General features: G+C 36.9%; 1 protein-coding gene across 1 annotated transcript; it reads left to right on the forward strand.

Moving 5' to 3' along the window:
• The first annotated feature begins 1,526 nt into the window (after nt 1-1,526).
• On the forward strand, nt 1,527-26,711 carry LOC127455211 (zinc transporter ZIP9). The gene is made up of 7 exons (XM_051722919.1): nt 1,527-2,134; nt 2,362-2,470; nt 8,678-8,878; nt 9,341-9,409; nt 9,577-9,662; nt 11,200-11,334; nt 24,071-26,711. The coding sequence occupies exons 1-7, from the start codon at nt 2,039-2,041 to the stop codon at nt 24,302-24,304; spliced, it is 930 nt and encodes a 309-aa protein (XP_051578879.1). The 5' UTR covers nt 1,527-2,038; the 3' UTR covers nt 24,305-26,711.
• Nucleotides 26,712-27,800: the final 1,089 nt, after the last annotated feature.

Genomic DNA, 27,800 nt, shown 5'->3' on the forward strand with positions numbered 1-27,800 from the left:
GTCATAACTTGGCTCAGGTGTATGCACCCTTACCACTCTCTCTCTCCCTCAACGGACGCTCGATCATGCCACCGCTGCCAAAGTAACCTACAACATATAAAACACGTGTGCCACGATTTCGATGTGACAACATGCCTCAAAATGAAAAATACACTTATGGTGAAAATACAGTTAGACCTTTAGGTTATCTACATTTACATAGACACAACCTATTTATGTAATGCCAAGATTAAGAACAGTGTTGGGTAAATTAGTCTAAAAAGTAATTAATTACTAACTATTAATTACATCTTCTACAGTGTAATTAATTTCTCTGTCTGAAAAGTAATTGCATTACATATTACTTATTACTTTCTAAAACCCTTATCAACCTCGACCAGATGAAAAATACAAGGATAGACATGAAATTGTTCTTTTAAATCTTTCAAATAAATCATATAAAATCAAATAAAATATTCATGAACTGGCCAAAGAATTTAAGGGGGCTGCATTAAATTAGAAAACATATATTTTAACATTAAATTTCAATTTTAAATTCACTATTGTTTTATATAGAATTGTTCTATAGTCTATAAAGTATTTAACACAATTACATCAGAAGAAACTGTAATTAAATTACTGAAAAATTAAGAGTAATCCCTTACTTTACTTTTTCAATGAAAAAGTAATTTAATTACAGTAATTATTTACTTGGTAATGCATACATCCAACACTGATTAAGAGACAGCACTAAGACGAAGGGTTGGGGCAATAATTGAGAAAGCAAAACAATACAACAGTTCCATCTAGTGCTTGGACTCAAGACCATAAAGTCAAAAAGAATGGTGGATAGTGCTGTTAATCTTTAAATTTGTACATATGTGCAAGTGCTATCCTAGAATGGCCTCTTAAATTAAATGCTACTTATAGGAAAAAGGTAATGAATATCTATTGGCTAAATAGGCATTGTCTATGTCTAGGTATGTTGTAATTGAAATGACACTTAAATGTATTTAAAATCAATGAATTTAAGTGTCAAGCCTAGCTAGCCTGCCTGAAATGTTCAGGTTAGTTGCTGAATAAGGGCCAACAGAAAAAATAAATACAAAAATAAATTATATATATATATATATATGTTTGTACACACACACACACACACACACACACACACTACTACTACTACTACTAGTAATTATTATTATTATCATTGTTATACTAATTATAACAATAATACAAACATATATTTTTAAGAAGCACAGAGGTCAGACATTTATTTACATTCATTTTAGCTTAGGGTAATACAAAATTAAAAATATGAGATTGCTTAGCCTATCTGTTTCTTTTTTTTTTTTTTTTTTACATTGCTCGTCAAAGCTAAACAGCATTTCCTTCCACCGTAATGAAGAGTATATAATAAACTACAAATATGAAATATATGTAAGTACGACCGTGTACACAGACGCTGGTTGACGTAATTTGGTGGTGGGGGCTTTTGTTTTGACGGCGATGTGAACCGGAAGTGCTTCTATCACACTGCCAACATCACACTGGGCTGATTAGCGATCAGTTGGTATTCGGTACTGCGGAACAAATATCAAACTAGATGAGTTTACCACAACAAAACCATGTCGCCTGATTAGGAGTTATCATGCCGTTAACAGCAGCCTGAGGTCAAAAATTAGACCATGACATGCTTTCACAGATCTTTTGATTTGTTTGTTTAATGTCAGTCTGCATGTGATGATATTAGATGTTGTTAAGCGTTACGTGATTGTTTGATTGAAGTTGAGCAACAAGATCTAGGTTATCGATCAGGTCAATGTACCAAGAGATCCAACCCGTCCTCAGGAGCATATCACCAGATGTACGTGTTAGTGATCTGTAGGGAATAGAAACACGTACAGCTCGTTGGCTAACTGGCTAGAAAACCAATCCAGTAAGAAGGATCTGTTGGCATCAACCAGTGACTGATTGTATAGGATTTGTTGTTAAACATCTTAAAGTGAGTCTGCGGTCGGATCTTTAGTGGTTTTGCAGTTCTCCCGGGTGATCGTTTGAAATGGATGACTTTAGCTCCATCAGTCTGCTGTCTCTGGCTATGCTGGTTGGCTGTTATGTGGCTGGTACTATTCCTCTGGCTGTCAACTTCTCTGAGGTAAGCTTTGGCCTGGGTTGAACATGTCTACATGTCTTCTGTTCATACTTTTCTGGATAAGTAGCATGAACTCTGTGTATTGCTTATTTTTCCATATTTGCCTCTGTTTGTGACAGTATATTTGAGATTTTGTATATCTGACTTATACATGTACAGTTTGTCAGTTTAATACCTTGTCTGTCTGTCGATTCGAAAAGCCAAAATGAGATGTTTGATGTTGTTCTCAGGAGAAGCTCAAATTGGTTACTGTATTGGGCGCGGGACTGTTATGTGGCACTGCACTGGCTGTCATTATTCCAGAGGGGGTTCATGCACTCTATGAGGAGATGCTGGAAGGTAAGCTTCAGGTTTAAGGCCTTTTCACACATGAGAGATGAAACGCAGGCAAATGGGCCATTCACAATAAAGGGGTCAGGAAATGCTCTTTTTTATATATATATATATATATATATATATATAGTTTTATTATCTTCCCTGAGTTCCACTTATCATGTTAGTAAAGTTTTTTTTTTTTGTTTGTTTGTTTGTTTGTTTTTTGCATTTAAACAGTCATCATTTAGTAATATATGATCATTTTGCACCCTGTATATGGCCCTCTGTCTGAAACACTCGGGTTTGGCCTAAGCGCCTCCTTAAAACTTCAACACTAAACGCCCACCGTTACGTTTGGCTAACATTGTGCAACCCCTCGAATAGAGCCTTTTTTGAATCTCAGTCAGAAGAAAATGAATTAGCACCAAAACGTAAAACTAAATGTCAGGGTTTACACACAATGCACATCCAACCCATTGCATCCGAATATATTAACCTGTTTATCTCAAGCACAGCTGTTAACACTCACACCCTGTCTACACCGGACGTGAGAGTCACGTTGCTTTAAAGCAATAGAACCCATTATAATCAATGATGCTGCGGCGCGTCACATTGCTCCGACGGTAAACAGATGTCCCGTTCCATTTTGCACTGCACACGGTGGCACTACTACTACCAAAAACAGAAATAAACGATTTAGAAAGTTTTTGTCGATGCACCTGGTGTAGACGGCATCAAGCCGTTGACGTGATGCGCCAAGTGTAAACAGGGTGTCAGCACCATAAACTATCACACAGTCATGACATATGAAATATTAACGAATGAAACTATTTACTCACGATTTACTTTTGCAATCGCTACCAAGCGTTTTCAACTTCTCTGTCCTTAGGGCTGAAACGATTAGTCGACATTATCGACAATAAAAAATTGTCAACAAAAATTTCCATTGTCGAATAGTCGTTTGATCTCATTTAACGTCACATGAGATCATATGAAACTCTAATGCACTAAAGCACTGCAGTTCGCGCCTGACTGAGGAGAGGAAGAATTACACTGATCACAGTGCAGATGCACCCTAACCCTTCCAAACAGCTTCAGGTGATGTAGATCACAAAGTATGAGGGAACTATACAAAAATACCAAATAAGTAAATACAGAAGCGCTCTCGTCTGATCTAAGGGAGAAGAGATTGAAACTGCAGCCGGTTGATGCACACTCTGGCGTAGGGACGCTCGTCCCTCGAGCGTGCATGCTTAATGCAGCTAGATTATAACGTGATGGCTCGCGACTTATTGAATCATAATATATGCGTCACTATGTTTTTCTTATCATGAAAAACATTGGCAATACGCAGCTTTATTAATAAGAGAGAGTTTGTTTTTTTGTGAGTTAAAGATGGATTGAAGTGAACAGAAAGGTGAGAGAGGGTAGTCTTTGCCCCATTATACACTGTAACAAAATATGTTTTTGATTTGTTTTTGTTTTAGCTTATTTTCCAATATAAATATCTAAAACTCCTTTAAAACAACACACATTTTCTTTAGCAGCTACACTGCAGAAGAAACATTTGTTATCTGAGAATGTTGAATATAATATTACAAATAGAAATATTAAAAAATATCTAATAATCCTTTAAAAAGATGCATTCACCTGAGAAGCAGCATAATAAGATGTTTAGACTTGCTTTTAGAGAATAGATCTTGAATATAAGTATATTATATAAATATAAGTAAACCAGTATAATTATAACCAAGTGAAAAAACACACTTGTATACAAAATACACTTATATTTAAGATACATTCACTTAAAGCAAGTCTAAATATCTTATATGTTGCTTCTCAAGTAAATGTATCTTGTTTTAAGGATTTTTAGACCATTTTAAATGGAAAACAAGACAAAAACACTTGATAACAATTAGAGCCCGACCGATATGGGGTTTTTGAGACCGATATCGATTTTAGAGGGGGGAAATTCACCGATTACCGATATGGTGGCCGATATTGTTAATTTTTGAGCTGGAATGAAAACAGACCTTTTCTATGTGGATTAGTCCCAGATTTTGCACCGATACGACTATGCAAAGGTACTCAGAAGGCTGCTTTCTTAAACAAATATTTTTATCAAAGAATATTTGACATTATTATTATACATTGTTCATTTCTAGAATTGTTTGACACTGAGAAAATAAATAAAAATACAATAAATAGCTTAAAAAACATCAGTACTGTATTTTTAGTATCAGTCAGTTGCTGACCATTTAAATAAAGTATAAATATAAATAAAATAAATAGCTAAATAAACAGTACTGTTTAGTATCAGTCAGTTGTTGACCATTAAAATAAATAATACATCCAAATAAAATAAATAGCTAAATAAACATCAGTACTGTTTAGTATCAGTCAAATGCTGACCATTTAAATAAATAATAAATAAAAATACAATAAATAGCTAAATAAACATCAGTACTGTGTGGTTAGTATCAGTCAAATGCTGACTATTTTAATAAAGAATAAGTAAAAATAAAATAAATAGATAAATAAACATCAGTACTGTTTAGCATTAGTCAAATGCTGACTATTTTAATAAAGAATAAATAAAAATACAATAAATAGCTAAATAAACATCAGTAATGTATGTTTAGTATCAGTCAAATGCTGACTATGTTAATAAAGAATAAATCAAAAATATAAATAAGTAAACATCAGTAGTACTGTTTAGTATCAGTCAGATGCTGACTATTTTAATACTGCCAGTCAATTATTGGCAGGTTGTAAAACAAGAAGCATTTACACCTGCCGAGTCAAGCGGTGTTACACCGTATTCTGCTATACAAGTTCAGGGGAAACTTTCAACTGTGGAAAACCAGACTTTTAAATATTACATTTTATAAATGCAACAACTTTTTTTTTTTTTTTTTTTTTTTTCAGTTGATGGGGGTACCAAACTGTTAATCCTGAACAAAACAGTTTGGTGAATACATGTTTACACATTAGCTTCCACTCTGCTGACAAGCAATGAAAGTAGCTATGTGGTTAGCTAGTTAGCTATAAGCTCATTGTCACCGAGAGTAAAAGATGGACCTGCATTGCGTCTCACCAACTAGGTAACAACATAGCGTGAAATCAACACTCAGCAGACACAATCCACCTCCGCACTGTTGTCTGATGAGCTGCAAAAAGATGCTCTGATGTTTACCTTTCAATCTTACTTACTGCACTGACAAACTATAGCTGGCTAACAGCAAACAGACATGAGTGACATCGTTGTCAGGGACAGGGATAATGTTATATTAGTTATATTGAAAACGGAAAATGATGAGGTCATTGTTTATTAACTTTCCGGTATGTATTTCACAAACTAGTTAGCAACTTACCGCAAAGACACCGCTCAGCTTCACCCTGTCTGCAGAGCCACCATCAGCTCAGAGTCAGCTCTGTAAACAATGGAGTCGGAGCTCGCTCTGCTGGACAAACTACGTAATGACATCAATTCTAAAGCATTGTTTTCTGCATTATATGTTCTGAAAAAAAGTTTTCATATCTGCGCATATCGGTAAACATATACACCGATACCGATATATCGGTGAAAGGCTAATATCGGCCGATAATATCAGCCGACCGATATAACGGTTAGGCACTAATAACAATAGGATTTTTTGCAGTGAATTTCTTTACTGAATTAAATGTAATAACATTTTTTTTTTTTTTTAATTCAGTGAATGTCATTTAGAGGTATTTTTAAAAGATGATTTTGTCCTCTTTATTGTTAGTAAGCACGTTTAATACAAACTTTTAAGTCGGGGCACAAGTTGAATAGTCAGTTAAGAGCTAACGATTGACCTTTGCAATAATTGCAGAATAGTCGAATGCATGTTAGATTAAACGATTATCAAAATAATCGTTAGTTGCAGCCCTACCTATCCTTCAATAACAGTCCCTTTGCAAAGCTTAAATCATATTATGACTGGTATAATATGAGACGAACATACAATCCTCTCTTAAATACGGTGAAGACACATCCACATCCAGTATCATTCCATCATGTTTTCAACTTAAAATTGTGCAGATGGGCGAAAGAACGCGTCCAGGGCAGCAGCTGAATGACAGAGAGCTTCTCCTCTGCAAAGTTGTAACTTGACAGCGCATCTTTTAAAAACGTCCCGAGATATGTATCAAGTGGTCAAAGACGTCTGATTGTGCATGTTTATTTAGGAAAACTTTTAAATCCAGACAGGCACATGAAGGTGTCCTGTGTAAGTCCACTTTGGATGAATCTCTCATGACAGGCCCATCTCTCTCCCCTTCACCTATGTGAATAACTGAGCAACAGTGGGCAGGGCCAAGGGTGCAATGACAGAAAAATAGGCATTGCATATGCAGATGTATTTGGTCCTTGGACGTCACAAGTTCCACAAATTCCACATGAGCCATTTTTGCAGCGTGGTTCAAATAAATGCTCTTTTTCTATGAAGGAGGTCCTTTTCAGTTCTGAAACTTACAGTAAGTTTTTATACTACAATGACCTCTTATATGTCACATGATCAAGGGAAATTTGATTCCTCATGTCATGACCCATTTAAAAGCAATCCACACCTTTACAAAAAAAGGTGGCACTGATCGACAGTCAGTTTTACTCAAGTACAGTAAGTGGCGCAATGCACCTTTCAGAAATGGCAATAAGATATTATACTGATAATATTTTATTGCCATGCACATCTACTTGTGTTATTTACATTTGTGTAAAATCAATGCATAATGCAGACACAAATTTACTCCTAAAATAAATGTTGTCAATTGAAGCAATACTGATAGCCTGTGAATACCATGTACATCTACTTGTGTTATTTACATTTGTGCCAGATCCTGCATGTTATGAATTAAACATGGTGACATAATGCTCCTAGAGTCTGTATAATAACAAAGCAATAAAAAATAAATCCCAACCAACAAAACACATCTTCAGTCTGACTAAATAGTAAATATTTTAAAGCTGTAAACGACAGCACAGCAATAATGATTACCGGTACATCATTTGTAGTAAAACTGTTTAATAAATTATTTAAAACTGTAACATTTCTGTCAAAATACCATAGTTACTGTCACTACTATAAAATCATGATAAATGTAAGTAAGGGTGATGATGTGTAATTAAAAAAATCTTTATGTTGGCGCATGCAGATTGTTGTCTTTTTTCCTCATCAGTGCTGAATGCTGTCCAGCTGTTTGAGAGGTTTGACTTTCTTGATAGTGCTTTATACTAGAAATTTTCAGAATTCAAATGGGTCTTAAGTTTAGAAGTCTGCGGTAAGGCCTTGTGATCATCAAGGGGAGCTGCCGTGATATCAAGTGATCAGCTCTGCAATATCCCATCAACTGAGCGCTCCAGAATTACACTAGAATAGAGCAGAGTGCATCACTTGCTTGTGTTTCTGTGGTGTCTCATGCAACACTTGCGTGAAAACGAGTCTTCAACTGCACCACGCACATACATTTAAGGCGTATCAAACGCCAGATGCCAGCTTCGGCGGCCCGCTAGCTCAAAATTGCTTTACTTTAATCGATCTTAGGATTTAAGAATCAAGATTGTGATGCATCGGAAAATCTATATTTTTTACCCATCCTGAGTTACTGCATGATAATAAACCACAAAAAGTCATAAAAGACAAAAAAAAAGCACAAAAAAAAACTGCCACACAGTTTCTCCCAGATGCAGCTGAAATTCAATCCAAGCACAAATGCAACATTTCAAGGGGTGGCACTTCGCTGCTATCCGGGACGTTTTCAGGATGGATTAGAACGTTTACACCTCAAATACGTTTTTGACAACCTGTAAGTGTTTTTTGTTATCCGATCACAAAATGTTTTAGACCCAGATTACACCTGTATTTAGCTCTGACCACATGTGATCAGATCACCCAAAACGCATCTTAATACCAGGTGTTAACAGGGTCTTTGAACAGAATATTAGTTGTTGTATTATTTCAATCCTAACAAGCTTCTTTTTGTGAAATATTTTGCTTAGAAATGTGCTTGTGCTATTTTAACTAAGTATCCAAAATGTTTTTGGGGACACTGTATATCTAAACACTAACACAGTGCGTCATAGTTTTTCAAGCTTAAAGTTTGGGCTGAGTTGTCCTTGCTTAAATCCGAATCTGATTGGATATGTTTATGTGTAGGGAATGCTTTGATTTGTGATTTCCAAAGCTGTGCTCTTCTGTTTTGGTATAGGTGGGCACCATCATGGCCACGGGCAGGTAGAGGCAGAAGTTTCTGAGCCGAAGGTTGTAGAAGGAGTGGTGGGGCCCAGCGGTGAACATGGCCATGGTCACGAGCAGCTCCATGCATATATTGGGGTCTCTTTGGTACTGGGCTTTGTCTTCATGCTGCTGGTGGATCAAATCGGCAGTTCTCACATGCACAACAGTGATGGTCAGTGTGCTTGTCTTGTAGTACTGACATTTTAAAAAGTGCATCTCTAAAGCCTTGTTTATGTTTTCATATAAGTAACTTATACTTTGTATTCAGTGTACAAAAGGTAGTGGATAAATAGGCTTACTTGTCTTTTTAAACAAGAACCAAGGAGCTGCAACAGATTATTTCACAGTGAGAACATTGTCCTTTTAACATTATTAGCAGTAGTTTTACACTGGCCCAAAAGGATAGGCACATCTGTCCTGCCCCATTCCTCGATTTTGTCCAGTGGGATTGAAGCATTGCCCACAAACTGTGCAGAAAGTTACAGAAATTGGCATGCGCATGTCCACGCGAAACATAGCCTTGCGAAGACTAGGTGACATCCATGATGACATCACTTTCTACGGCTTAAGTGTTGCGTGGCAAACAGGAACGGATGGTGTTTAGTTGCTGAATCTGTTCTCTCCACATTTTTAGATCCAGAGGCAGCGAGGGCTGCTAGCTCCAAGTTAACCACAACACTTGGATTGGTTGTCCATGCTGCAGGTAAAAAAAAAAAAAAAAAAGAAGAAAACTAGGGCATATAGGAGGACAAGAACAACTGTCTGTGCATGAAACATTTTGAGTTAGCATTAAGATACAATAGCTTATAGAACATAACAATATTAAGTATGTTTAATTTTTCGGAAAAACACTTCTTTCCCTGGCTCTAGCTGATGGAGTTGCTCTTGGAGCTGCTGCGTCCACCTCTCAGACAAGCGTCCAGCTCATTGTGTTTGTGGCCATCATGTTGCATAAGGTACAGTCATCCTCAATCAAGTATAGCCAAACCATCCTTTTACTATTGAAGCGTTTAGACAATTCCCAATACTGTCCTAAAATGTTTATTAGTTAAACAGGAAATTTTTGATTCACTGTTTAAGTGTCTGATTAAAAATACACTGATCAAATACACTGATGAGCCAAAATATTATGACCACCTGCCTAATATGCTGTTGGTCCTCCGCGTGCCACCAAAACAGTGCCGACCCACCGAGGCATGTACTCTACAAGACCCCTGAAGGTGTCCTGTGGTATCTGGCACCAAGACATTAGCAGCAGATCCTTCAAGTCGTGTAAGTTGCGAGGTGGAGCCACCGTGGATCGGACTTGTTGGTCCAGCACATCCCACAGATGCTCAATCGGATTGAGATCTGGGGAATTTGGAGGCCAGGGCAACGCCTTGAACTCTTCATCATGTTTCCTCAAACAATTCCTGAACAGTGCGTGCAGTGTGGCAGGGCGCATTATCCTGCTGAATGAGGCCACTGTCATCAGGGAATACCATTGCCATAAAGGGGTGTACCTGGTCTGAAACAATGTTTAGGTAGGTGGCACATGTCAAATTGACATCCACATGACCCAGGGTTTCCCAGCAGAACATTGCCCAGAGCATCACACTCTCTACAGCGGCTTGTCGTCTTCCCACAGTGCATCCTGGTTCCATCATTTCCCCAGGTAAACAGCGCACACGTACACGACCGTCCACGTGATATAAAAGAAAACAGGACTCATCGGACCAGGCGACCTTCTTCCACTGCTCCAAGGTCCAGTTCTGACGCTCGCATGCCCATTATAGGCACTTTCAACAGTGGACAGGGGTCATCATGGGCACTGTGACCGGTCTACAACTACGCAATCCCATACGCAGCAGGGTGCGATGCACTGTGTGCTGTGACACATTCCTCCCATAACCATCTTTACATTTTTATGTGACTTGTGCCACAGAAGTCCCTCTGTCTGTTCAGACCAGGCGGGATAGCCTTTGTTGCCCTCATGCATCGATGAGCCTTGGGCGCCCGATACCCTGTCGCCGGTTTGTGGTTTGTCCCTCCTCGGACCAAGCCTCGCCGTTTCAGAGATGCTCTGACCCGGTCGTCTGGCCATAACAATTTGGCCCTGTCAAAGTCCCTCAGGTCTTTACTCCTGCTCATTTCTCCTGCATTCAACACGTTGACTATGAGAACTGATTGTTCGCTTACCATCTAATCTACCCAGATCTTGACATGTGGCCTTGTTAGAAGATGATCAACGCTATTCACGTCACCTGTGATTTGTCATAATGTTTTGGCTCATCAATGTAAGTTTTCAGATGCTGGAAGTTATACATTTCCCATCTAAAATGTATTTCATTTCCTTAAAAGTAGAATTATTACCTTTTTCTTTTGGATTCCAACTGGTCCTAAATCAATACAGGAATACCTTTTGCCTTGTTTATTTATTTATTGTAATTTGTTTTGTGCATTTTGTACTTTTGTTTTGTCTGGTTTGCTATGTTAATATTTCTTGTATTTCAGGCCCCTGCTGCATTTGGACTCGTGTCTTTTCTCATGCATGCGGGTTTAGAAAGAAATCGCATCCGGAAACATCTGTTAGTCTTTGCCCTGGCAGCTCCTGCTTTGGCCATGCTCACCTATGTAGGACTCAGTCAGGTATGTTCAAGGATAAAAAAAAGAGCAGATGGTTACATTGTAATTGCAAAGCTGTTTTATGCAGGCAATGTGTTGCTGTAGTCTTAAGTTCTCATTTTAAATGTATTAAGACATATTCGATCCTGTAGAAATATTTTGGGCCTTTTAAACGATAAGCAGGTTATTTAAAGGAACACTCAGTATTTTGTTACAGTACATTGGCGACAGTTGGGTTGTGTGTGTTCATATGCGGTTTCATCAGATATAATCTTGTACGTTATTGAATAGATCTATAGAGCGCGCACCAGTGTGTCTCGAGCCCCTTTTCACCCGTTCTGTTGTGGTGATGAGCTCGCTGCACCGCACGCAACAACAAAGCCAGCGCGAGAGAGTCGTGACCAAATGATTCTTTTGAACCGGATCTTTTTCATGAATCACCCAAAAAAAACTGAGGGTTTGAACTCAGGAGCTTAGGTTAGCAGTTTTAATCAGATTCACTTTCTCAGCCGTCAGTGAGCTCACAACTGGGAGAGCAGACATTTCAAAATAAGAGTCCCATGTGTATTTCAGGCTTACAATTAAAAGTCCCGCATTGTGTACCACTTTTTTTTTTCTCCTGGTAATTATTGATTGGGATTGGAGTAGCACAATAAACTGCATCTGGGATTTCATTCAATTTGCACTCTTGTAGTCTCTGTGTCTGGGCCATCTGGTAACAGTAAAAGACTAAGGCAGTATTGTTAAACAATTTATATACTGTGTGTGTGTGTGTGTGTGTGTGTGTGTGTGTGTGTATATATATATATATATATATATATAGATACACACACACACACACACACACACACACACTCTACCGTTAAAAAGTTTGGGGTCATATGCCTGAAATGTTTCTCATGATCTTAAAAACCTTTTGATCTGAAGGCGTATGCTTAAATGTTTGAAATTAGTTTTGTAGACATAAATATAATTGTGCCAACATATTAATTTATTTCATTATAAAACTAAAATTTTATAAAAAATAAATAAATAAATAAAAATAAAGTTTTTGAAATGGATGACTTGGACCGAATAATTAAGAAAAGCAGCCAATAAGTGCCCAGCATATAGATGGGAACTCCTTCAATACTGTTTAAAAAGCATCCCAGGGTGATACCTCAAGAAGTTGGTTGAGTAAATGCCTAGAGTACATTTCTGCTAAATCTAGGCAAAGGGTGGCCACTTTGAAGATGCTAAAATATAACACAGTTTTTATTTATTTTGGATTTTTTTTAGTCACAACATAATTCCCATATTTCCATTTCTATTATTCCATAGTTGTGATGACTTTACTATTATTCTAAAATGTGAAAAAAATAAAGAATGAGTAAGTGACCCTAAACTTTTTAACGGCACGTGCACGCGCGCACACACACACACACACACACATATATACACATTATTATACATATACACACACAACAAACTACTATATACATATTATACTTTATGTAATTCTCTGTAATGTAGATTGTGAAGAGCAGTATTAAATAAAAAAAATCTTTTATCTCTTATATGTGTATAAATTATGCAAGGGATGCGAATATTTGAGACAAAAGGGAATGCAAACTTAACCTCTGAACTATATACTGTATACTATTTATTAAACCTCAGATTAATGGGTTATCAACTTCTGCTTTCTATCTTGTTTCTGAACAGCAATCTAAATCGAGCAATTCTGTGATTTGTCGACTAAAAACAGCCATTTGGCTCCTTAATGTTTCAGTTTAGGTGCCAATGGCTCCTTAGTAATTTTTTTAGTCTGGAGCCCTGGTACGGATAGGTTTAGGAGTAAGGTTAGGGTTAGGCCTGGTGTTAGGGGTTGGGTTAGGGTTAGAAGTAAAGTTAACAGTGTAACTACAAATGTAATTAAATGCAGGTACTTTAAATGTAAGTTCAATTCAGCAACACATATGTACATAATAAGTACATTGTATAAGTACATAGTAGTGAAAGACACCTAATATTCAGCAGGGCCAAAACTTGTTAATGAAAAGCTTTTGTGTGATGAAGAATATACCCTGATAGGTGTCGGTATGTGATTCCATTGTTATATCAGCAAATGAAACAAAAATTACTTTAAAGTACACTTTTAAAGATCAAAACAAACACTACAACTGAATAGGGTAAAAATAGGGTAAAAACTGTCAAAGCGATACTTTAAGACCCCTAACCCAATGCATTACAGTTCGCCCAAAATTATAATTTGCAATCACATGTGATACAAATGAAACATTTAGCATTGAAACATGCTAAATTTGCTTGTATCTAGAAAACAAAAACCTACTTATTTGCTAATGGCAATTTTTGGTATTTTTACTAGCACTGTAAAAACAAAGTTTTTTTCCCCCCTAGTTTAATATCTTCTAATTACCCACAAAAAGTTTTCAGAATTGTTTAAGAAGACCTCAGTGTACTTTCTTGCAGCAATAACTTTAGACACTTCACCAGGGTTACATAACAAGCATGGAAGCCCACGTCATGTTTTTCAGATTTGTCTGTAGGCATCATATCGCCATGGGAACAGCTGAGGCAGCAGCAGGGAGATTACTCACCTCTGGCTCTCCCACTGTGAACACAGAAAATTGTGTTACTTTAGACAGCCTAGACATTATTGAGAGACTGGGATTTTACTAGTGGGACACCAGTGAGTTTCTCTGTAACAATCTGGAATATTTAATGTCCTCCAAAAAAAACTGTTTCAAACTTTGACCGTGCCCTAGATTCTGAAATTGCCCATTCTGTTCTGATTGGCTTGTTTTATGTAACTTCCGGGAGTAAGGACAAATCTTTTTTTTTTTCATCAGTCCACGTGGAAACAAATCATGTTTACAAGGTACTGGGTTGATACAATAAACACTTTTGAGGAGAACTAATTAGGAGTCAACCGATAGTGGATTTTGCTGATACGATAACTAAGGTGGTGAGAAAAGCCAAAAACCAATTCATTTGTTGATTAGTATTTAAAATCGATTTATAGAAGAGTCCGAAATTAATAAAATACCACAAGCAGTTTTTTGTTCAACCAAAATCCTAATAATAAGAAAAAATCTTTTTTTTTGGTGCATAACGCAGGACCTTTAAGTATATACAAGCCCGAAACACACCAGGGACTCTTATTTTGAAATGACGAAATGCTAAAAATATTATCGGCAATTATCGACATAGATTTTTGCAGATAACCGATAGTTCCTAAAAGCAACTATCGGCACCGATTAATCGGTAAAACCGATATATCGGTCTACCTCTATTACTGAGAAATATCACACTGGCACCATTGACCACTCAGAATCAAGTTTTCCAGAGAGACGTGTAATAAATGTAAGTATTAGCTACTGTATATTCACTAGATGAAGGGTTTTATGTATACTTTACCAGATGGCTTTTAATGAGGAATAAGGTTTATTTTTATTTACAAGATATGTTCAAGTTTGAGACTTGATGTATGTGCACTCGTTTCAATTTAGATACTTGATTATCTAATGAAAATACGCATTGAAGTGAGGATAAAAAATATGGATGAATATCGTCAATGATGAAAGATAGAGAAACATGGAGGAATAAAAAAAAAAAAAAAAATATAGGCAACTATCGGATTTTTACACATAACCGATAGTTCCAAAAAGCAACTATCGGCACCGATTAATCTGTAAAACAGATATATTGGTCTGCCTCTAGAACAAATCACTGGATTCCAAATAAGTTGCTGTGTTCCTCATTTGTAAGTCGCTTTGGACTAAATTTACATTTAAAATGTCGACCAAGTCAGTTAGTAAGGTCAACTAAAGGCTGATTTATACTTCTGCATGGAACCTACGACGTAGGCTCCGCATAGTGGCCAATGCCGTGATTGCATTTGTAGTTCTGCATTGGTTTGTCTGTGTTGTTCTGTGAGTGCACAAAAAAAATTTCTTCATTTCTGAATTAATTATCCATTTCATAAATGAATAAAAGCAATGTCATTCGTTGATTCAAACATTTTTATAAAATTATTATAGCATTAAAAAATAAAGTGTTTTATTAATATATTATTTCTTATACATGTTGCCTGCTCTGCAGATCGAAAAGTATTAGTCATATACTTTATGCTTGCTGTCGAGTCACCTAAATAATTATACATAAATATTTTGCCATTAATTGACATTAATTGATCAAATTAAGAAATAACTACTTGCTTGACCAACACAAAGTGGGTTTCGTTTTAAATCTTATAAGCTGGACTTTACAATGCATATAGGCAATATAAACTACAGAAGCCTGTTTTGTCCATGGTTCATCAGTCTTGTTTTCTCGTGATCACGATTTAGTTTTCTCATGATCTTAACATAACAAAGTTGTTTTCTCAAGATCTCGACATAACAAAAGTTGTTTACTCGAGATCATTACTTAAGTGTAAATCACTGCGGAATCATTTCAGAGACGTCATTCAGTGTGGCAATGTCATAGGGGCAGTGTTCAGATTTTTAATCAATCTGTCATTCCAAATTAGTTTTTGTTAGTTTTCAGAGTTTGTCTGTTAGTTTTAGTTTAGTTAGTTTTTATTTTAGTTGTAGTTATTTTAGTTTAGAATTTTTCATGGCTCTCAAAGCAGATGCATTTACTGGTATTATTTGAAAATGTCTAACATCATTAAATTTCTCAGGGCAGTCTTGCTGTTACCTCTATCTATTTCTATTATCATGTTTAATTTGGATTGTAAATTTTGCAAATTTTATAACATAAGGTGTATATGGATGACAAAGGACATTTAAACTTGATCCCCATTGTATCCATATGAATTTCCTTAGATAATTATACATTTCTTAACTAATCTTTGGGAAGTAAACAATTAAAGAGAGAGTTCACCTAAAAATTAAAACTCTGTTATAATTTACTCACCTTTATGCCATCCCAGATGTGTCTGACTTTCTTTCTTCTGCAGAACACAAAGGAAGATTTATTGAAGAAAATCTCAGCTCTGTAGTTCCATACAATGCAAGTCATCATGGTACAAAACCTTGAAGCTCCAAAAAGCACATAAAGGTAGCATCCTTTTTTACTGTAAATCTTAACATCAGTAGTCTCATTGGCGATCTTTCATGTAGACTGCTATTGCAAGATTTATAGTGAAAAAGGTTTTCAATTTTGGTCTGTTCTCTCCCAAAACTGATTAGATGTCTTCAGAAGACATGAATTAAACCACTTAAGGATTACTTTGTTACCTTTATGTGCTTTTTAGTGCTTCAAAGCTTTGGACCCAGTTGACTCATGTTGTATAGACTTACAGAGCTGAGATATTTCTATAATATCTTTGTGTTCAGCAGAAGAAAGAAAGTTACACACATATGGGAGGCATGAAGGTGAGTAAATAATAAGAGAAATGTCATTTTTGGGCAAAATCTCTCTCTCCCCCCTCTCTCTCTCTCTCTCTTTTTTTTTTTTTTTTTTTTTACCTTTTTTGAGGTTTTAAATGGATGATTTTTACATTGGGCTGTGTGGCAGAGCTCATTTAATGACCACCGGTGGAAAAGCAATGGTAAAGAAAATAACAGAAATTTGAGGTGTAATGTTTGTAAATGTTATATAATGATTTATGATGTAAAAGTGTTACAAAATATAAAACAATTAATTCTAAATACATTGTAGATATTTTCTAGAGAATCATTGGTCCTCTGGGATTTGGTCAAAAGAGGGTCTTCAAAAGTTCTACTTTACAGTATTAATAATTTCTTCATGTTTCCTTTTGTCTAAGGTAGAAGACATTCTAAGCTTTCTTCAAAGGTATAATGTCAGGTTATGTGTGTTTGTGTCATAATTAAAAGTGCCAAGAAATATAACATTTCCAAAAGTGTCTCAAAACTGAAATTAATCTGAGATTATTTTTATTTTAGTTAGTTTTGGAGTTAAGAAAAATATTTTAGTTTAGTTTTAGTTTTTTCAAATAATTTCAGTTTTTATTTTTATTTTAGTTAACGAAAATTGTTTTAGTTAGTTTTTATTTTAGTTTTCGTTAACTATAATAAGACTGCAAAGGAGCATGTCCGCATTGCATATTTTGTTAATCAAAGCCTGACGACTATTGTGCTATTGAAACATTGTATACATTGAAGCTCTGTTTACAGCCCATCCCACAAACATATTTGTTTTCCAATCTACATGTTAATAATCAGTTATTAGTTTACTCTCAGACATTGTTTTTATATTTTAACAGAACACAGTAACATATATAAAGCCTTTGAGCCTTCACTTTGTTATAACATATTTAAAGCACTTATTTAGTTAGCAAAAGACGAAAACGTCATAAGTGCATTGATAATAAATTGTATTGCTTTAAAACGTTGTCAGGCCACAGCCATTAGTTGTGCTTTATTTTTTTGACCACCAGTGCTTCGTCTACTGTTCTGGCTCAGATACATGCTGTTATTGTGCTGATTTAGAGTCTTAGACGCTTCACAACCAAGTTGTGTCTTTTAATTAATTTGGCTTTAAAAGCACCACTGCAACATACTTACACTTTTAGACAGATGTCTTTGGCCATTGCGTCTCCCACAGTTTTCTGAGTGTCCCGCAAAGAGTTTTGCATTTTTAAGAACGTGTTAACAGGATTCCAGACAAACATTTAACCCATGCCACCGAAAATGTAAGGACAAAAATGTATAATTATAATAGTGATATTATTATTGTATTGCACAAATAAGTACAATTACCAATATTATTGCATATTTTGTCCAATTGAAAATACCAGTCAACAGTAAAGCCTTGATATTGAGTTGGGATGCAGATGTACAGTACTGTGCAAAAGTTTTAGGCACTTGGGAAAAATGTTGCATAGTGAAGATGTCTTCAAAATAATAGCATAAATAGTTTTCATTTATCAATTAATGTCATACAAAGTCCAGTAAACATAAAAAAAGCTAAATCAATATTTGGTGTGACCACCTTTGCCTTTAAAACAGCACCAATTCTCCTAGGTACACCTGGACACAGTTTTTCTTAGTTGTTGGCATATAGGATGTACCAAGCTTCTTGGAGAATTTGCCACAGTTCTTCTATCTATTTCGGCTCTCTCAATTGCTTCTGTCTCTTCATGTAATCCCAGACTGACTCAATATTCAGTGGGGGGGGCTCTGTGGGGACCATGCCATCTGTTGCAGGGCTCCCTGTTCTTCTATTCTATTTGCAAAAGAAATGTTTGGGAGTCTAAAATGTATATTTCCTATTGACACACTAAAGCTGAAGATATAAATAACCATCTTAAGACAAATGTTTTTGTGAAGCATCTTATGTGCCTAAGACTTTTGCACAGTACTGTAAGTTTACTGATATTAAAAACAGTAATCTGTAAAACATTAAAATCTAATTTATATTGGGCAAAATTAAAATATTCTGATTTCTGACAGTGGGAATGAGTTGAAACTGCCATAGTTGTAACAAAAGTCATATTCCCTCACTCCGCTGATATATAGAACTATATCAATATAATATTTACGATGAATATACCATATTTCTGCCCAAATACAATAGTTGAAACAGTTAGTGTCACTATAGTAAATTCACACAGTTGAGTGCCAGACAGATGTGACCTGGCTAACAAAAGACAAACCACAGTTAATCAGTAACAAAAACCTACCTTCGTCAAAAAAGAAAGCACAAAGCACTCAAACCTCTACTAGTCAAACACAAACTGGAGCTAGTGAAGAACCAAATCTGACAACGGAACATTCCCTAATATCAAAAGGAAAGAAGCCACAACAAAGCACAAAAGCACAGCAACAAAATGCTAGTCAGGAGAACAGGCCACGGAAAGCTGACCATATAAAAGATATAGATATGGCGGAGATCTTAGAGCCCCGCAGTCGGAGTCCCTCTCCTAAGAGTAAGAGTAGAGTCCAAGTTCCGGTGCTACCAACTTGACAAGTAACAGTATTATTCATTGGAATTGTCGAGGTGTCAAAGCAAACTTTGCAGAACTTCAGTGACTAGCCATGTTATTTAACCCTCTTGCATTTTGTCTCCAAGAAACACACTTATCACCAAATAGTCAAATATTCCTAAAAAGATTTGTAAGTTTTAATGCAAATGGACCAAACATACAACGTCCTTCAGGAGGAGTAAGCATCTTAGTTCATCGCAATGTAATTCACAGTCAAGTCACAATAGATACTAATCTACAAGCAATAGCTGTGCATTTAACCCTCCATAGGGCCATCACATTTTGTTCCATTTACCTGCCTCCAGATAGACCTGTTACACTGCAAGATCTAAACAATCTTGCTGATCAACTCCCAACCCCCCTACATACTTGCAGTTGACTTCAACGGTCACAGCCCATTACGGGGAGGAAATCGCACAAATAGGAAGGGAAAAATACTTGAAGACTTCATCAGTAACAATGAATTGTGTATCCTCAATGACGGCTCAGACACTTACCTGCACCCAGGACATGGAACATATTCAAAAATTGATTTAACAGTATGCAAACCTGATCTCTTGCTTGATTTCTCATGGCACACCTGGGTCGATCTATGTGGAAGTGATCATTTCCCCTAATCGTTACATCTACAAGATCAAATATCCAACATGATATTCCAAGATGGCATCTTAAGAAAGCCAACTGGTACCTGTTCTAGACCCAATGTTACAATAAACTTAATTCAGCAACCCAAGACAGCCAAGACCCAGTTACAAGTTTCACAGACAAGCTGATCGAAATAGCAAATGATACTATCCCTAAGACATCACCAAAACCAAGTCGCAGGCAAAACCCATGGTTCAATGACAACAGCAAAAAAGCCATAAAAGCCCGGAGAGAGTCTTCAACAGACACCCAACAGAAGAAAATCTAGTAAGATTTAAGATATACCAAGCACAAGCACGAAGGATTATTAATGATGCAAAAAGACAGAGTTGGAGAGATTATGTATCTAACCTAACAGCAAATACACCATCACCAAAAATCTGGAACCTGATTCGAAAGATGAAAAACAAAGATGGAGAATCTCAAATTCGACACAACAAGCATCAAGGCACTCTCGTAACTACGATTCAAGAGATAACCAATATACTAGCAAAATCTTTTGAAAATAACTCTTCATTAGACAGCTGCCGACCAGAATTCAATAAGACACATATACAACAGGAACAGAAACTTCTGAATTTCCACTCAAATAACACTGAGCCATATAATCAACCCTTCACTGTAGTGGAACTTACAAGGGCTATCAAACATTCCCATAAAACCGCAGCTGGACCAGACAGAATCCATTATGAATTTATGAAGCACTTACCACATACAACACTACTACTCCTTCTGGAGATTTTTAATAATGTTTGGAAAACAGGGAATATACAACCTTCGTGGCAAGAAGCTATAATTATTCCCATCCCCAAACCAGGTTAGGATCATTCTGACATAAACAACTACCGTCCAATAGTTCTGACTAGCTGTCTCTGCAAAACCATTGAGAGAATGATCAACGACCGTCTGATATGGATTCTGGAATCGGAACATAAGATTAGTGATTACCAGTGTGGGTTTAGAAGAGGCAAAAGCACCATGGACCAACTTATCAGACTTGAATTGTTTGTCTGGGACAGCTTCATTAAAAAAAGAACATGCTGTATCTGTCTTCTTTGACCTTGAGAAGGCCTATGATACCACCTGGAGATATGGAATGAACTTATGACCTATGAACCTATGAAAGACCTATGAACTTTGGCTCAGAGGCAACCTACCCATCTTTATCTCCAATTTCTTGACAAACAGGTGTTTTCGTGTTCAAGTAGGAAATACTCTATCAAACCCACATGTACAAGAGCTAGGAGTTCCACAAGGAAGCATTGTTTCAGTGACTTTATTCAGCATCAAAATCAATAGTATAATCAAAGTTATTGACCCCCACATTTTTTTAAGTTTAGATGTTGACGACCTATGCATATGCTATAGAGGGAAAAACATGAATATAATTGAACGACAGCTACAACTATGCATAAATAAAATAAAAAACTGGTCAATAAAGAACGGATTCAGATTTTCCAAAACAAAGTCAGTATGCATGCATTTTTGCCTTCTCTGATCCTTACACCCCGACCCTGAGTTGAGTATGGAGGGAGAACCCATTAAAGTCTTCAAATTCTTAGGCCTTGTCTGTGATTAATAAATTCACCTTTATCCCACATATGAAGATGTTGAGGAATTTTTTTTTTAAAAACAATGAATATTTTAAAAGTGCTGGCCAATACAAAATGGGGTGCGGACACTACCGTTCTTTTACATCTCTACAGAACATTAATTAGATCCCAACTGGATTATGGGAGTATTGTGTATGGTCAGGCAAGGAAGTCATACATTCAAACACTTGACACAATACACCATCAGGGAATATGTCTAGCTCTTGGAGCCTTCAGAACAAGTCCCATTCAAAGCCTTTATACAGAAGCCGGTGAACCTTCCCTCCAGAATAGGCATCTGAAACTGGCCTTACAATATGCAGTCAAACTCAAAGCAAATCTAAGTAATTTGACCTTTACACCAGTATTCTAACTAGAATGTTCTTATCTGTATGAAGCTAGACCAAAAGCGATCAAACCTTTTGGAATATGACTTAAACCATACTTGGAGAATTTGAACATCAAACAGGACAACATAAGACAGTATCATTTTTGGCCTGTTCCCCCCTGGATCTTGAAAAACCAACTATTATTATGGCATTGGTACAACTAAAAAAGGCAGAAACACTTCCCATTGTGGGGAACTGAAATTTAGTTTCCCACTCCATAGTACAGTATTCACGGATGGATCCAAAACGGATAATAGTGTATTAGCAGCAGTAGTGATTGGAGATCAACAATATGGCATACGTATTCCAGAACAGAGCTGTATCTTCACAGCTGAGGCCCGAGCGCTGCTACTGGCACTGGAAAACATTGAGCAGGGTTGAGGACGAAACTTTTTAATCACTTCAGACTCAAAGTCTTGACTTCAAGCACTTGAATCCATGGAGACCGATCATCCCATAATCATAAACATTTTGACTAAAATACATCGATTACAGAAGATGGATTTCAACATTATCCTCTGTTGGGTGCCGGGACATATTGGTCTGGCAGGAAATGAAAAAGCAGATAAGGCTGCAAAAGAGGCATTAAACTTGGAGGTCTCGGATTGTCTGATACCTCAGGCCATTAATAAACTCCTATATCACCAATAAGTGGCAATCAGAATGGAATGATTGCAACAGCAATAAATTATACGAAATAAACCCCAGGATCCAAAGAAATTACTCTCAAATTTTTAAATCTAAGCATGGCCAAATAGTGTTTACCAGATGCCGACTGGGCCATTCAAGATTAACACACGTGTTTTTACTGACTGGTGAAGATCCTCCCATATGTATACCTTGCCAAACCCCTATGACCATCAAGCACATTTTACTGAATTGTAAAACTTTTGGAACTATCAGACAACGCTTTTATACAGAGACTTGTTTAATAGATATTTTTTTTAAAGTACCATCTGAATAGATTTTACCGTTTTTATCTTGTATACATTTTAAGTGTCTAATTTAATATTGTAAATATTTATTGATGAACCTTTGTTTGCCATGTGAATAGCCTGGTTGCTGACAACTAAATAAACTAACAATAGTAAATTCATGGTAAATTTTAGGAAGTGTTGTGATGTGTGGATTGAAAAGCAGAGAGAGTCGGCCAACTTTGTAGTCATATCAGTGTGATCTCTTACAAAATATTGTTTCACTGGCAGGAAAAAGTGTCACAAAATTCAACAATTTATTTGCAATCTGCAGCCCTGGTTAAGTTAAAAGTAGTCCAATTTTTACACACACTTGGTACGTGTCTTATGTAAAAAAAAAAAAAAAAGAAAAAAAAAAGGGTCCAGTTGGGGTTCAGGTGAGTTAATGTTCACATCAACCATCAGAATGGGAAAAAATGTGATCTCAGTGATTTGGACCGTGGCATGATTGTTGGTGCCAGGTGGGCTGGTTTGAGTATTTCTGTAACTGCTGATCTCCTGGGATTTTCACGCACAACATGATGATGAGGGAGGTCAACAGAGAATGGTCAGACCGGTACAAACTGACAAAGTCTACAGTAACTCAGATAACTGCTCTGTACAATTGTGGTGAGAAGAATAGCATCTCAGAATGGCGCTGTTTTGGCGGCAATAGGGGGACCTACACAATTAGTCTACGAGTCTTTCAGGCAACCCACCAGCTAGGTGATTTTGTAAAAAAATGTTTTTGTATATATCTACTTCAGATCTTTATGAAATACTAAAAGTTTTGTTTGAAGCACAATGGCAAGTTATCTAAACATCCACGAGCAGAACTGTATATTTCACTTTGTTTGCTGAATCATGTCTGTGAAATAATCAGTACTTATAACTTTTGGACAGATGGATATTCTCATAGCCTATACACATTTTCCACAATTTTTTTATGTTTTTTGTAGACCCATTCATGTCTGTGAATTTGAATACATTTTTTCAACATCTGTTTATTATTGTGGCATAATCGGTTTCAGATAACCCTGCCCCTAAATGCACATTGTTGGTCTTTGTATGTGTTGGTTAGATGGGCTCTTCCTGTCAAAGTGGGTGGGTCTTGGCCAGAATACACTGCAATAAGGACCTGACGTAATGCCATTAATTCAAATGTCTGGTTATGTGAGATTATTATCATCTAACACTTTTTCTCTGCTTATGTTCTTGTCTTTTCAGAGCAGTAAAGAGGCACTGTCCGATGTCAATGCCACTGGTGTGGCCATGCTGTTTTCTGCTGGCACCTTCCTGTATGTGGCTACGGTGCACGTTCTCCCGGAGGTGGGTGGCATGGGGGGCCACAGCCACTCGCCGGCAGGGAGTGGAGGGAAAGGACTGAGCAAAGTGGAGGTTGGAGCTCTGGTGCTAGGATGTCTGATACCACTGGTGCTCTCCATCGGCCATCAGCACTAGAGGTCTTCACTTGAAGCAACATAGAGGAAGGCGAAACCATACCAGAAAGAGCGAATGGGACTTTGAATAGCGTTGGCCAAACAAGAACCTCACATAATTGGTTTGAATCATGTCTCTCAGTTTATTCAAGTTGGTGATTGGATTGAATGTAAGAACATTCGAGATGGGGACAGGATTTGGGAAGCATCTATAGACTTCCGGAACGGGTGGCCCCGCCCCTCCACAAAGCACTATGTGCTGACATCTTGCATTGACTATACACAAATAATCATGTGTCCAACTCTCTCCTTTTTTTCTTTTTTTCTTTTTTTGGGGTTTATAAGGATAGATTGTGGTGGGGTTGGCATGCAGGCTTTAAATTTGGCATTCTACTAGATTTTGTATGGAATATGTTCATGAATCTTTTAAAATAGTTAATTAAAAGTCAGTGTTTTTCAACCTTACAAACATGTTAAACACATGAGCCCCAAGATTGTAATTGTGAGTGTTTTTCCCCTATCTTTTGCACATATCTTCAGTAATGATTTGTACATGAAAAATGTACTTGATATTCCAGTAATCAATATGCTTCTCTATAATTATGAAAACATTCAATGAAGTATGGGCTAGTTTTGTTGTCAAACTTTGTTACTGCCAAAATGTTTTCCTTCTTGGGTCACTCATTAAATGTATGAATTTGTTGGAGAATCTTGGCATGTATAGATAGTTATTGAACAAACATGATATCTATATTTGGTGGTTGTTCATCTGGTGAACCACTGATGGATCAATGTTTCCTGGTCTTTATATTAAGCTTTTCTTTTTGAAAGAGGTTGTTTTTTAGATTATTGTATGCCGTTTTTAACCCAGTTATGACACTTAAAAAGTTCAGTGTCCAAAGGCTTAGCTGTTGGACATATTGTTCTTTTTAGTTCAGTGCATGCACATCTTTGTTATTTGACTTTTAATGACTCAATCCTGATTGGTTGTTGAATCATGGAAAAAGGATCTGATTGGTCATTCAGATGTTTTGTACTGTGATACCTGCTCGGAGCAGAGACTGTGTACTGTAAATATCTATTCTCTGTATGAATGACAAACAAATGCTCTGGACCAGTGGTTCCCAACCCTGTTCCTGAAGGCCCTCCAACACTACACATTTTGGATATCTCCCTAATCAAACACACCTGATTCAGCTCATCAGCTTGTTAGTGGAGACTCCAAGACCTGAATTGGATGTATCAGTAAAGGGAGACATACAAAATGTGCATTGTTGGGGGGCCTCCAGGAACAGGGTTGGTAACCACTGCTCTGAACAAAAAGAAATCTCCTAGACTCCCTATTTGACATGCTGTTCGACACCCTGTTATCTCTCATAGTCTAACTTCAGTTTATGTAATAAGTGGGGAATTGTGATTGTTTTTAATTACATTTATGACATTGATACTTTCATTTTATATGGGTCCTCATTGTCTTAACTGGTCCCACAGAGAAATCGAGGTCAGTTGAGAAGAATACATGATGGATCTGTGATCCTGTAGGTGGTGATGGTGTAGTGGTGGCATAGTGGTTACCTGGCTGGTAACCTAAATGTTTTAGATTCAAAACCTGATTCATGAACTTGGCAGGCTGTTGTGTATCACCAATGTGTTCACAAGCAAGTTACTGTATGGTTGCTCATCGGAAAGCTTAGGTATGCAAGTGTTAAAAGATTTTCAGTGCAAACTTGGACACCGGCAACTACTCATGGGGCTTAAATTGTGTTGCCATCTGAGAGTAGTCTACTATGAAAGCTGAGTTAGTGCTTTTAGCTCTCTAGCCCCCTCATCTTTCTTAATGTGGAAGATACGCTGTTGAGCATAGGCTCCATGCTTACTTGCAGATAGTATGTCTTTTAAGACCCAATTAAAAGGGAAATAGGAGGTAAACTAGCCTCATTTAAACCCAACAACGTGACCTTCACCCAGTGATTTGGGACAGATACGAAATAAAACAGAATTATTATGGAGATGGTAAAGTGAAGTTTTGTGCCATATTGTTTTGTCTTATTTTTACCGGTTTTATGCCCACAGCTCTGTTACTTGGTTGGATCTGTTGAGATAGAGGATGTGCAGGAAGGGTAATCATATATAGGAAATAGCTTTTACAATGACAAGGTGAGGGATTGGAGGGGTGGGGCATATTGACATCAAAGGCTGAGTTGTGAGGGCTTTTATGTGATCATTCCACAAGAGAAGTATGCCTTATTTTTGTCTCGATTGTCTAACTTAAAATGGTTGCAAAACTCTCTGTTTATGGTGATTTGAATAAACTTATTTTCTTTTTTAATGGATGCAAATCTTACTACGTACCTTATTTTGCCTGTGTAATAACATTTTGAACTGCATTGAAAAATACTTTCAGATTGTAAAATAAAGCAGCAAATAAATGAGAATTTAGTAATCTTTTTTAGTAAAAAAAAAAAACTTTGGTTATTGTCCAGTAATTAAGAGAAAAAATACATACAGTAATTTTATGAATCCTTAGACTAATCTGGGACATTTTTTACATTTTCAAGTTCAGAATTTTTTTGTGATGGTACCCCAACCAATGTATACTTTAAAGGTGCACTCAGTATTTATTTATTTTTTTTATTTTTCATTTTATTTTATTTTTTTAGTAAAATTTCTATTCCTAAATAGATTAATTGTAATTTTAAAACCTATGTATAAAATCATGACCACTCACATGAGATCATGAGTCACATCGGTAAACTTATAAAGGCTTATTTTCTACATGGAGAGGGTCCCCAGCCAAGTTAGGATGGCATGATGAGCTACATACTGCTTTCTTAATCTCAGTAAGTATGTTAGCAGGAAGAACTGGTAATATGAATGCTGTTTTTCAGTACTGAACCCCATACTACCTGTAGCAGGTGGTCTGAGTTCAGTTGCAACAGAACTGTGGTACGACAGAGACGCACGAGTGAGAATGCAACAATAACTTTTTTTTTCTCCCCAATTTGGCATGCCAATTCCCAATGCGCTCTAATAACTCGTGGTGGCGCAGTGACTCACCTCGATCCGGGTGGCGGAGGATGAATCTCAGCCACTTCTGAGACAGTCATCTTATCATGTGACTTGCTGAGCGCGTTACTGCAGAGACCTAGCATGAGGAGGCTCACGCCATCCAACATGGCATCCACGCACAACTCTCCACGTGCCCCACCGAGAGCGAGAACCACATTATGGTGATCATGAGGAAGGTAACCCATGTGACTCTACTAACCCTAACAACTGGGCCAATAGGTTGCGTTGGAAGCCTGGCTGGAGTCACTCGCACACCCTGGATTCAAACTCGCAACTCCAGGGTTTGTAGTCTAAAATAATTTTAATTATGACATCATCAGTTACACAAACACATGTGTGCACCATAAGAGGCAGGGGAATGTAAGCAGGGCTGCATACGCTTTGCTAGCAACCAGCTGTCTCCTTAAAAAAAGACTGTTTGCGAGCAGCAGATTTAGTCGCCTTGTTCT

This window comes from Myxocyprinus asiaticus, chromosome 17 (assembly GCF_019703515.2).
Source record: "Myxocyprinus asiaticus isolate MX2 ecotype Aquarium Trade chromosome 17, UBuf_Myxa_2, whole genome shotgun sequence".
NCBI lineage: Eukaryota > Metazoa > Chordata > Actinopteri > Cypriniformes > Catostomidae > Myxocyprinus > Myxocyprinus asiaticus.